This window comes from Oncorhynchus keta, chromosome 17 (genome assembly GCF_023373465.1).
Source record: "Oncorhynchus keta strain PuntledgeMale-10-30-2019 chromosome 17, Oket_V2, whole genome shotgun sequence".
NCBI lineage: Eukaryota > Metazoa > Chordata > Actinopteri > Salmoniformes > Salmonidae > Oncorhynchus > Oncorhynchus keta.
Window position 1 is genome coordinate 36351838 of NC_068437.1, and position 13398 is coordinate 36365235.

Consider the following 13398-nt stretch of genomic DNA (forward strand, 5'->3'; position numbering starts at 1 on the left):
TGCCATTCAAAGGGTGAATGGGAAAGACAAATGTTTTAAGTGCCTTTGAACAGGGTATGGTAGTAGGTGCCAGGCACAACAGTTTGCGTGTGTCAAGAACTGCAACGCTGCTGGGTTTTTCACACACAACAGTTTCCAATGTGTATCAAGAATGGTCCACCACCCAAAGGACATCTAGCCAACTTGACACAACTGTGGAAAACATTGTAGTCAACAGCATCTCCGTGGAACACTTTCGACACCTTTTAGAGTTGATGCCCCAATGAATTGAGGCTGTTCTGAGGGCAAAAGGGGGCGCAACTCAATATTAGTAAGTGTTCCTAATGTTTTGAACACTATTGGTAATACTAGGAGGTCTACATCTCAACACTGCAAAATATACTGTAGTTTTATAAACACATTTTCATATATAATATTCCTATAATGGAATAACACATACTACAGTATCTCTTCCCTTACAAAAAAATATTGAAGTTAGAATGCAGATCAGATCAGATATAGGTCATCATCACTGACTGTGGTTTACCATATGGGTGTCATTCCAGATTATATATATTTTTTAAAAGTATTATTAATGTGTATGCTACTGTCATGACGTTGGCCTGGGGGTAGGTTTACGACAGTCATAAATAACTCTTCCCCCATTTTTCCTCTCTCTACCCTACTGATGTTACATTTGCAAAATCCTTGGTTAACATAGAGATTCTGGGAACATCAGAAGGTGGGGGGAAATGAACAATATTCTGGTAATCTGACCAATTTAACATATGCAGTGGTACTTAATGAATATGATGTCAGTTCGGTTGTCATCTGAGACATTCTCATCAATGATAAGATGACATAAACTCTACAGTGGAAAGTTTACACATCAGAGTTATTGGATTCACATGGAATTGTTGTTCAATTAAACATTTTGAATATGAAATTATTTGTGATGGGATGAAATGTGATTTTAGCTTCTAAAATATGAGATTTGGGTTTTCATAAGATAGGGCTCTGCTCAATCAGTGGCCCGGCCCTGTGAAGGGACATGGGCTATAAAACTTTTCAAACATGTCCTCCTCTCCCTTCCTATATAAGCCCTTGATGACAATATAACCTCCTGTTCTGAGGACGTGAGGACGACGGTCCGATGATAGAATAGTTCAAATAATAACTACAGAACGAAGCCAACATCAGCGTGAGCTTTGGTTGTGAATGGTATGAACTTTGAACTCTTATTCACTACAGAAGTGATACCTCCTAGCCGTTGAGTTAGCAACAGCCGCTGCAAACGCAGGTTAGGAAGTAACAGACAGAGTATCCCGTCTACCACACAACGACGTTACTACAGCGTATTCAGTTTACCAGCAGAGACATTCTTCAAAGGACGAAGGACTCGGTTGGGCAACACGGCCTTCCATCTACCACCAACCTACCGAAGTGCAACTCAGAGTAAATATTTATTGCATTTTCCTTTTCCAAATGGGCAGTAATTTAGAATGCATAAGATACTGTATTTACAATAGCACAGCTTCGCCCTTTGTTTCCTCAGTCTTCCCGCTCTTTCACTCAAACCCAGCCCCTTTTCTTTTGTGTAACCAGCTGTCATATCTGTTCCTCCCGCTAGGGACGTTTTGCTTTATGACGTCATTTGTAATCACGTTATGATTTAATTATGTGTATGTGTAATTCTGTGTGATTAGTTAGGTATTTAGTAAATAATTAAACCCAATTTTGTATTGCTGATTCAAATTGTTAGTCAGGGTTCGTGCAGATAACCAAGAGGAGTTAGGCTACCCTGGGGCGGCAGGTAGCAAGTTCAAATCCCGAGCTGACAAGGTGCAAAATCTGTCGTTCTGCCCCTGAACAGGCAGTTAACCCACTGTTCCTAGGCCGTCATTGAAAATAAGAATTTGTTCTTAACTGACTTGCCTAGTAAAATTTAAAAAATAACTTTCAGATGAGACTCAATTAAGATGACGTTTAATATTGACTGCTATTGATGTAAAATATTATTAGGTCTTTAAGAGTTTATTCGGAAGATAACAGCTCTGTAAATATTATTTTGTGGTCGACTCTCTAGTTAATTACATTTACATGAATAGCTTAATCAGGTAATATTCATTACGGAGAAATTATTTTATAGAATAGCATGTCATATCACTTAATCCGGCATAGCCAAACACACGACACTACCCATTATTACAACTTGAACCTCCTTGCCATCCAAGTGAGAGGATAAACCCACAAGTACACCACAGAGTACAAAGTTGATCATATTACACCAGTGCTAGCCTCTACACGGGCTTCCTGTTAAGGCAAGGGCTGATTTCAAGGTTTTACTGCTAACCCACTGCTAACATGGACTTGCTCCTCCCTATCTCTCCGATTTGGTCCTGCCGTACATACTTACACTTACTCTACGGTCACAAGACAGACGCGTCCTTATTGTTCCTAGAATGTCTAAGCAAACAGCTGGAGTCAGGGCTTCCTCCTATAGAGCTCCATATTTATGGAATGGTCTGCTGAGCCATGTAAGAGAAGCAGACTCGGTCTCAACCTTTAAGTCTTTACTGAAGACTCCTCTCTTCAGTAGCTGAGTGTAGTCTGGTTCAGGGGTGAGTAGGTGAACGGTATGGCACTGGAGTGAGAAACCCCCTTTGCTGTTGCTGCCTTGCTCATGCTCTCCCACCCTTCTTGTCCTCGGGTTTGTGCAGTGGGGGAGATCTTAGTGGGCTATACTCGACCTTGTCTCAGGGTAGTAAGTTATTGGTGTGTTGATATCCCTTTAGTGGGTGGGGGCTGTGTTTTGGCAAAGTGGTTGGGGTTATATCCTGCCTGGTTGGCCCTGTCCGGGGGAACTTTGGGCAGGGTCACAGTGTCCCCCCAACCCCTGTTTCAGTCTCCATTATCTATGCTGCAATAGTCTATGTGCTAGGGTCAGTCTGTCTTATCTGGTGTCCTTTGGGTTCTTAGGTATACACCCCTTATTCTCCCCAATTTAGTGATATCCAAATGGAAGTTACAGTCTTGTCTCATTGCTGCAACTCCCAAGTCGAGAGCCATGCGTCCTCCGAAAACACAAGCCTCACTGCTTCTTGACACAATGCTCTTTTAACTAGGAAGCCAGCGGCACCAATGTGTCGGAGGAAACATCGTACACCTGGTGACCGTGTCAGCGTGCATGCGCCCAGCCCACCACAGGAGTCGCTACAGCGAGATGGGACAAGGACATCCCGGCTGGCCAAACCCTCCCCTAACCCGGACGACGCTGGGCCAATTGTGACCCGCCTCTATTGTGCGCGGCCTGCTGCGACACAGCCAGGTATCGAACCAGGATCTGTAGTGATGCAGCGGTCTAATGCAATGCAGTGCCTTAGACCGGAGGCCCGACCTTGTTGTATTTCTAACCACTGAATCTGATGTACAACTGACGTAAAGACCTCACCCTTATCTAGCTGTCACAGTTTATTAAATGCATATTCTCTCTCAACAGGCCACAAATTAAAAAGTACATTTGAAGTCAACAGTCCCTCGTGTGGTCGATGCAACGAGGAGTTCTCTCCCACCAATGAGGACACATGGTCTTAGGTCCAGTGTGAAAACTGTCACAAGTAGTTTCACTTTAGCTACACCATGTGTGTGTGTGTGTGTATATATATATATATGTATATGTATATGTATGTGTATATGTATATATATATATGTATATGTATATGTATGTATATATGTATATGTATGTATATATGTATATGTGTATGTATATATGTATGTGTATGTATATATGTATATGTATGTATATATGTATATGTGTGTGTGTGTGTGTGTGTATGTGTGTGTGTGTGTATGTGTGTGTGTGTGTATGTGTGTGTGTGTATATGTGTGTGTGTGTATATATATGTGTGTGTATATATATATGTGTGTATATATATATATATATATATGTGTGTATATATATATATATATATGGGGCGGCAGCGTAGCCTAGTGGTTAGAGTAACTAGTAACCGGAAGGTTGTGAGTTCAAACCCCGAGCTGACAAGGTACAAATCTGTCGTTCTGCCCCTGAACAGGCAGTTAACCCACTGTTCCCAGGCTGTCATTGAAAATAAGAATATGTTCTTAACTGACTTGCGTGGTTAAATAAAGGTAAAATTTAAATAAAAAATATATATACATATACATACATATATATATATACACACACACACATGGTGTAGCACTTGAAAAACAAATCAGATAAAATCACATTTTGTAAAGTCTGGGGTGGGTGGGTTTATTTATGTGTAAAATTCTCCTAATTTGTTTGAGGCTAATGCAAACTGAAAATAAAGCAAGACAGAATGGTTATTTTCATAATTATTATCATTTTTAATGTTGATACTATTGCAATGAATTACTAATAATGAAAGATGGTGAAATATAATCAAGGCTTTTAGGAAGCAAATACCAAGACATTTGCTTGTTATGCTTTTTCAAATCAAATTTTATTGGTCACATACGCATATTTAGCAAATGTTATTGCGGGTGTAGCGAAATGCTTGTGTTCCTAGCTCCAGAAGTGCAGTATTATCTAACAATCCACATGAATCTAAAGTAAAAGAATGGAGTTAAGAAATATATAATTATTAGGAAGAGCAATGTCAGAGTGGTATTGACTAAAATAAGGTAAAACAGAATACAGTATATACATATGAAATGATTAAAGCAGTATTAGTAACACAGTATGTAGGGCAGCAGCCTCTAAGGTGCAGGGTTATGTAACCGGGTGGGGGGGCAGGGGCGGCAGGTAGTCTAGTGGTTAGAGCGTTTGACCCCGGAGCTGACAAGGTAAAAATCTGTCACTCTGCCCCTGAACAAGGCCCACTGTTCCTAGGCCATCATTGAAAATAAAAATGTGTTCTTAACTGACTTGCCTATTTAAATAAAGGTAAAATAAAATAAAAATAAAAACAGGTGGTAGCCAGCTAGCGATGGTGATATAACAGTCTGATGGCCTTGAGATAGAAGCTGTTTTTCAGTCTCTCTCGGTCCCAGCTTTGATGCACCTGTACTGACCTCGCCTTCTGGATGGCTCGGGTGGTTGTTGTCCTTGATTATCTTTTTGGCCTTTCGGTGAAATCACCTGCTGTAGGGGTCATGAAGGGCAAGCAGTGTGCCCCCCGGTGATGCATTGGGTATACTGCACCATCCTCTGGAGAACCCTGCGGTTGCGGGCAGTGCAGTTGGGCAGTGATACAGCCTGACAGTTGAGAGCATACAGCCTGACAGTATGCTCTCAATTGTGCATCTGTTAAAGTTTGTCTTAGGGGGCCAAGACACATTTCTTCAGCCTCCTGAGGTTAAAGACACACTGTTGTGCCTTCCTCACCACACTGTCTGTGTAGGTGGACCATTTCAGGTCGGTGATATGAACACGGAGGAACTTGAAGCTTTTCACCTTCTCCACTGCGGTCCCGACGATGTGGACATTTTTCTTATATAATTTTGCAGCTGAAATTGTGTTTTGAGGGTGTGTGCAAACTAAATGGTTATGTAGCGAACTAATTTGCTGGCTAACCCAGAATCTCAATCTAACAGAATGTTTAATCTCCTGTTTTTAGCTAATAATAGGATCTCTGCTTGTTGGCTAAATTAACTAGCCACCTTGTCATTGGCATAAAGAGTGAACAGATTAAACAGGTGTGTGGCAATAGCTAACTATCACATTCGGTCAACACTAGATCAACTGGTCAGGCCAGCGCAGAATCCTCCCACTCCATTGCTCTCTCTGTATAGTGTGTATGTCTAAATGTAATTCTGTTTTTATGACACCGCCTATAAGCACATCTGTCATATAGTGAAACATCTCAGTAAGTTTTAGCTACTACAAATAAAAAGTTGTACAGCAGTAGTAGCACAACTGAGGGGATGAGAATGGGCCAACCAAGAAAACAAAATACCCTTCAAAGTGGAAAGGAGACGTTCGGAAGAGGAGGATGGAGGGTAAATCCTACCTTGGCAGGAAAGAGAAGATTGAGTTGACGATGGTAATTGTTATCTGCACTGTTTATTTTTTATTACCTGAATACCGACCTTGATGTTTAATTCCATGCTGAAATGTCAGATTTTTATTTTACCTTTATTTCATCTGGGAGTCATACAGAGACCAAGGTCCCGTTTACAGACTAGCCCTGAATTACAGAAAATGCATTCATATAAATACATATTGCTTTTAGAAAGACACGGTCATAAAAAAACACATTCATCAGTAATAAGGTCCTCAATCAGCTTTCTGAATTGCCCTTGAGGCACCAAAACATCACATTAAGAACATGTTGAAGAACATTCCACAAATAAGGTGCAAGAAAACTAAAAGCTGATTTACTGATCTAATAGAACAAAACGTATAAGACCTAACCACAGACCTTATTTTCTGCATTTATCCCAAAACCCCATTCTTTCCCCATCAATTTCCCCAATAAAAATGGCTGAATGAACCACAGGTAAGACTGACAAGCTCTATTATCTGTGTTATAAACAGATAATTCTGTATTTTGCCAAAAAAATACTTCATAGACAAGGCCAAACTGTTGTTTATTATGCATTTTTTAGAGTAATACAAACATCACAACATGTGCAAATGTTTACAGTGGATATGGAGTCTGGCAGGATAACAACATTTTTGGTACCAATCACTCCAAATAGCGTGGTAAGCATCCTTGCAATTCAATCATCTCTGGCCAGGAGTCATACTTGTTTTTGTCCCTATTGTTTTTAATATGCTGTGGGGGGGAAACGGATCAATTAGATTCCTGCAACAGCAACATAAACACATAGCTCATCCGGCTCAAATTATATAAGTAAAACATGGGGAACTGCAGGTGCAATCCAAAAAACTGGATAACAGAGACAGTGAAAACATATTATAAACGTTGGTATGGTATTACCTTCTCCAAGGTACTCTCGACATCTGCTCCTTTTCCTCCAACAAAGACCCAGTTGTCTCTGAAGCCTAATGACTGGATAGCAGAGCTGCCAAGCTCTCTGATAAGCTTCCTTGCTTCTTCGTTCAATCTGTCAATCAATTACTAAAAGCATTCAGTATTTTTCCTCACTACCATCATTAATTGTATCACTAAAAACAATATGAATAGGCTTGCGATAGGACTTTATATGAGCATGTAGAGCGCTTCAATTAATTAAATGATTTTGGTGCACACTCCAAAGATCCCAAAGCATTATCATATAGTATCCTGGATGACCATATTGGTCAAATTCTGCCATGAAAGTTGGTTTAATGTTAAAATGAAATGTGACTCACTTTGCAGCTGGGTCGTCGTAGGTGGCAATCAACACAATGGATCCATTCTCAATGGACTCCAGAAACTCCACCAGAGGTTCAATATCTGCAAGACAGGGATAACATGTCAGCTTTTCAACATGATCAGTGGTTTTCTTCTTTATTGAGGAGTGGAAATTAGAATTATGTACACTCAAATTGAAAAAAATCTATGTATTATTTTAAGAAAAATTGTACTTTAGTTTTCAATGTGCTGGATATGGTTGACCAACCCATACAGGAATGATTGTATCTGGTTGGTTAATATCTCAACATTTATAACAAGGTACAGAAATCGATCATGGAAAGGGTGGAGATGCATTTATCTAATGTTGCTAAGCAGGAAATACAGTGCCTAGTGAAAATCTACACACCCCTTGCAATCTTCACATTTTGCTGCCTTAAATAATAACGTTTCAGATGATTGACAATGTTCTAAATACATTTTTAAATATTAAGTCTTTATTGCATGCCTTCACACCTGACAGTACTTGGTGGAAGCATCGTTGGAAGCCATTACAGTTTACTCATTTTGAATAACTGCACATTTTTTGCCAAAACCCTGGTTGCCTCTGACGGGAGGCTGACACTTTTGGCCGCAAGTGGATCTTCCAGCAAAACAATCCAAAGCATGAATCAAAATCCACAAAGAAATGGTTAATTGACCACAAATCAACATCTTGCAATGGCCATCTCAGTCTCTGGACTTGAACCCCATTGAAAACCTGTGGTTTGAATCAAAAGAGGACAGTCCATAAACGCGGACAAAGGATATCAAGGATCTGGGAAGATTCTGTATGGAGGAAGGGTCTAAAATCCATCCCAATGTGTTCTCAAAACATTTTGGAAAAAATCTGTCATTATTCTCACAAGGGGAGAGTGCTGGAGTACTGAAAACAGGGTTGCCAATAATGTTGATCCCATTTTTTTTTTTGATTACTGTTTTTTTAAGTTTTTTTTATCTGATTAATTGTATTAGTTTAAAATATAATTTTCCAATTTTATGTAGCATAGAATATAGCTCAGGATTTGTATTATATATTTTTTACTCATCTTTATCAAGGGTGCCAATAATTATGGAACTCTGTACATCCATTGTTTTTGTCAGAATTGCTCAAGCTCAGTAAATTTGGTTGGGAATCATTGATGGACAGCAATACACTGAGTATACAAAACTTACTCTTTCCATGACAGACTGACCAGATGAATGCTATAATCCCTTACTGTTGTCACTTGTTAAATCCACTTAAATCTGTGTATTTGAAGGGGAGGTGACAGGTTAAAGGATTTTTAAGCCGCGAGATAATTGAGACATGGATTGTGTATGTGTTCCTTTCAGAGGGTGAACGGGCAAGTGCCTTTGAACGGGGTATGGTAGTCGGTGCCAGGCGCACCAGTTTTTGTCAAGAATTGCAACGCTGTTGGGTTTTTCCACACAACAGTTTCCCATGTGTATCAAGAATGGTCCTCCACCCAAAGGTCATCCAGCCAACTTGACAATTGTGGGAAGCATTGGAGTCAACATGGGCCAGCATCCCTGTGGAATGCTTTCAACCCTGAGACTAAACACCTTCCTCTGCCACTGGATCCTGGACTTCCTGATGGGCCGCCCCCAGGTGGTAAGGGTAAACAACAACACATCTGCCATGCTGATCCTCAACACTGGGGGCCCTCATGGGTGCGTGCTCAGTCCCCTCCTGTACTCCCTGTACATCCATGACTGTGTGGCCACGCACGACTCCAACACCATCATTAAGTTAGCCGACCACAGCGGCAGTAGGCCTGATCACCGACAATGATGAGACAGCTTACAGGGAGGTCAGAGACCTGGCAGTGTGGTAACAGGACAATAACAAGATCTTGAAGAGGGCACGACAAAACCTATTCCCCTGAAAAGATTTGGCATGGGCCCTCTGATCCTCAAAACGTTTCTACAGTTACACCATCGAGAGCATCCTGACTGGTTGCATCAATGCCTGGTATGGCATCCGACTGCTCGGAATCCGACCGCAAGGCGCTACAGAGAGTAGTGTGTACGGCCCAGTACATCATTGGGGCTAAGCTTCCTGCCATCCAGGACCTCTATATTAGGCGGTGTCAGAAGAAAGCCCTACAAATTGTAAAAGACTCCAGACTCTAGCCATAGACTGTTCTCTTTGCTACCACACAGCAAGCGGTACCGGAGTGCCAAGTCTACGTCCAAAAGGCTTCTTAACAGCTTCTACCCCTAAGCCATTAGACTGCTTAAAGGTTAAACAAATGGCTATTCAAACTATTTGCATTGACACCCTTTTTTACGCTGCTGCTATGCGCTGTTTATCTATGCATAGTCACTTTACCCCTACCTACATGTACAGTTGCAAGAAAAAGTATCTGAACCCTTTGGAATTACCCAGATTTCTGAATGAGTTGGTCATCAAATTTGATCTGATCTTCTCCTAAGTCACAACAATAGACAAACACAGTCTGCTTAAACTAATAACACAAACAATTACACGTTTTCATGCCTTTATTGAACACACCGTGTAAACATTGAGTACAGGGTGGAAAAAGTGTGTGAACCGGTTAATAACTGGTTGACCCTCTTTTGGCAGCAGTAACCTCAACCAAACGTTTTCTGTAGTTGCGGATCAAACCTGCACAATAGTCAGGAGGAATTTTGGACCATTCCTCTTTACAAAACTATTTCAGTTCAGCAATATTCTTGGGATGTCTGGTGTCAATCGGGTTGAGGTCAGGACTGATTGAGCTACTCCAGAAGGCATATTTTCTTCTGTTGAAGCCACCCGGTTGTTGATTTACCTCTGTTCTTAGGGTCGTTGTGTTGTTGCATCATCCAACTTCTGTTGAGCTTCAATTGGCGGACAGATAGCCTTACATTCTCCTGCAAAATGTCTTGATAAACTTGGGAATTCATTTTTCTGTCGATGATAGCAAGCTGTACAGTCCCTGAAGCAGCAAAGCAGCCCCAAACCATGATGCTCTCTCTACCATACTTTGCAGTTGGGATGAGGTTTTGATGTCGGTGTGCTGTGCCTTTTTTTCTCCACACATAGTGATGTGTGTTCCTTCCAAACAACTCAACTTTAGTTTAATCTGTCCACAGAATATTTTTCCAGTAGCGCTGTGGAACATCCAGGTGGTCTTTTGCGAACTTCAGACGTGCAGCAATGTTTTGTTTTTTTAACAGCCGTGGCTTCTCCATGGTGTCCTCCCGTGAACACCATTCTTGTTTGGTGTTCTACGTATCGTAGACTCATCAACAGAGATGTTAACATGTTCCAGAGATTTCTCTAAGTCTTTAGCTGACACTCTAGGATTATTTTATCCTCATTGAGCATTCTGCGCTGTGATCTTCCCTGTGTGAAAAAGAGACTAATTAGGTATTTAAAATCAGATTAACACTGAATACAAGATGTAAAATTATAAAACTGTTAATACTATGTGTATATAACCTTTTGACTTACCGTTCACAACAGCAATGTTAATTCCATACCCAACATTTTCTTCCACATAACCCTGAAGAGAACATAGAACAGAGTCTCACAACCTGACAACCCCCCCCCCCCAACAGTGAACAATAATAGGTCGGGCACTCTACATAAAGATATCGCTCTCTCTCACACACACACACACACACACACACACACACACACACACACACACACACACACACACACACACACACACACACACACCCCAGCAAAAAAAACTAAAAATTGCTCAAACAGAATAGGGCACCAACAAAGATTCACTGACCAACAACCAAAACAGGTGGGGTTTTAGGAGGGGTTCTGAAAGACTCATGGTGGTGTCCACTAAAGGTTGACTAACAACAACAGGAAGCTAAAAGACACCCACCATGAGCGCCGACTGAATTTGCCCAAGAAAAAGCAAACGAAAGTAAAACATACACCAAATGTAAAGACAGGAAGCAAAACAAAAGTGTGGCGCAAAACCAGATTAAGTCTTGTTGGTCTACAAAATAAAAATAGGGCGCACCAACTAAAAGGTGTTAACCCTTCGGATCTATCAAGACAACTGGAACAGTGGGCCAGCCACTCTTAAATAGCATCTGGGCAAGCTCAGGTGAAACACCTTCCCACTAACGACATTGCAACCAGCACAGGTGTAACATATACTGACGAACAAGGTCACAGTGAGCCCTACGTGCTAAAAGTCCAACCCCAAAACATAAATGGAAAAAACCTGTAACAACACACACAAGGATATGTTCCTTACATTTTGTCCTCCATGCAGATTTTGGGTCCAACCACATTAGCAGCTCCACTGGCGATTAAAAAGCTGAAGTCCCCCTCTGGACAGGGCTTTGGGATGCCACACGGTCTTTGTCTGGAGGCTGCGCAAGTATTCAGGAGGAGAAACACACACAATCACACATATTAATGGTTCCCCATACCATTCATTTGATGGGATAGACTAACTTTTTGGCCTTGCCAGCTATAACTTTGTTTTGTTTGAATGTTGAATATGTGGATGCTAGTAGCCCAAACATGTTGCATAGGTGGAAATACACATCCTTCTGATTACTCACTGGTCTCTTTGGGTACATTAGGCACCTGTAGCCACTCTGGACCAGGAAACTCAGGATACCAGGAGAGGGTGTGGCCTAGAGTAATAGGGGGAAGGAGCAGCGTGTATCATTATGAATGGGAACTATTGTAGCAGGTACTTACTCTTCAAGAAAACATTAACACTTTTCCTGATAAATTCATCAGTAGCTAGGCTAGATGACAAACTTTTATTCAAATGTTATGCCGGTTTTTATTAACAGCATGTAATTAATAGTCGTTATCAAATGAATGTGTCCTTGTGTGACAAACATTGTCATCGAGACTTACTTTGAGACTGCATTATGAGGAAAACGGCAAAGAAAATGATTCCAAGCACTGCTATGATTGGAAGAAGGCCTGCAAGATAAATAATGGGGATATCGTACTTATATGGGATAATCATCAAGTCACTTATGTATTGTGGACAACCATAGACAGCTGTCAATGACTGCATGACTACAACTGTAACATTTACAACCAAAGGGCTGATTTCACTCATGTTCAATCCAATTTCCTATTGACATACAGTAAATGCATGAAATATGAGAAAGTCAGTACTCGCATGGATCACAAGCTAGGATCTGAGCCCTACACTAAACACTAAAGTATATTTCTACACTCACCCTACAGTAGGAAAGGGTTAATAACACCAGACTGGCCTGAGCCAGAGATAAAGAGAAGACTGCTCTACAAATAAAACCACATTGTTGGTAGTCTTCGCTCCTCTATGGGAAAAAATATTTTGTTTATAATCTTGTTTATTCATCTGTTCATAAAATAAGTTATTCCGTAGTACTCTATAGACACTATTAAAACATATATTGAGCAGTAATACATAAAACATGCTTTAAAAAAACCTGGCTTTGCAACTTACTTCTGGGGTGTGTGTTTTATGCACCATTTGTCCTACAAGAGATTACCTTGTAATTGTTCTTAAAGCAAATACTGTATTGACAGGTTGACATACAGATTTCTCAGTAAACATAAAGCATTGGCATTTTATGGGAAAATATGACTTACCTATGCGTACAGTGAGCATGATATCTGATTACTCTCTCTCCTGTTGCCTGTATGAAAAGCCCCTTATGAAAAACACAAAAGAGCAAATGCAGCTGGTTGCTAGTCAGGTTTATCCAGTTAAGTTAAAAGCTAAGTTTCTTTCTTCACCAGATTCTTTCACTGAATCATCCCTCCCTTTTCTCCACCCCCTCTCAAAACAATATACAACTGCAGTACTATGCACAGGCATTGCCTGTCAAAAACACATTGTGCATTATGTTTGAACAAGGTCTATGCAAGAGGCAATGAATCTCCTGGGTAATATGGAAAATTTCCACCCAGAAACACTCTGCTCACTGCACTGGAGGCTGCAGCCGCGATGACACTTCAAGCTGGACAGTTGGTGGAACTGCATGACCTCCAGGTCCTTGAAGAAAGAAGGACTTGCCCCTGCACTTGACACACTGTCCCAGCCAGTGGAGCGGGTTAGACAAGGACTTTATAAAGTCCACCTGGAGATTC

At 40.9% G+C, this 13398-nt stretch overlaps 1 protein-coding gene across 1 annotated transcript; it reads right to left on the minus strand.

Moving 5' to 3' along the window:
- Nucleotides 1-6539: 6539 nt before the first annotated feature.
- LOC118396028 (protein FAM3C-like) lies at nt 6540-13016 on the minus strand. Its single transcript, XM_035790176.2, has 8 exons — nt 12898-13016; nt 12166-12234; nt 11859-11933; nt 11546-11663; nt 10776-10822; nt 7286-7370; nt 6912-7038; nt 6540-6746 (listed from the first exon to the last, which is right to left on the minus strand). The coding sequence occupies exons 1-8, from the start codon at nt 12914-12916 to the stop codon at nt 6657-6659; spliced, it is 630 nt and encodes a 209-aa protein (XP_035646069.1). The 5' UTR covers nt 12917-13016; the 3' UTR covers nt 6540-6656.
- Between the last annotated feature and the right edge of the window lie 382 nt (nt 13017-13398).

What these genes read in the sequence shown, in the direction of transcription:
- LOC118396028 (XM_035790176.2), bottom strand. An exon ending in ATCTGCATGGAGGACAAAAT is followed by an intron (nt 10,823 to 11,545) that starts GTAAGGAACATA and finishes TGTTCTCTTCAG; the next exon opens with GGTTATGTGGAAGAAAATGT. An exon ending in TACGACGACCCAGCTGCAAA is followed by an intron (nt 7,039 to 7,285) that starts GTGAGTCACATT and finishes ATTGATTGACAG; the next exon opens with ATTGAACGAAGAAGCAAGGA.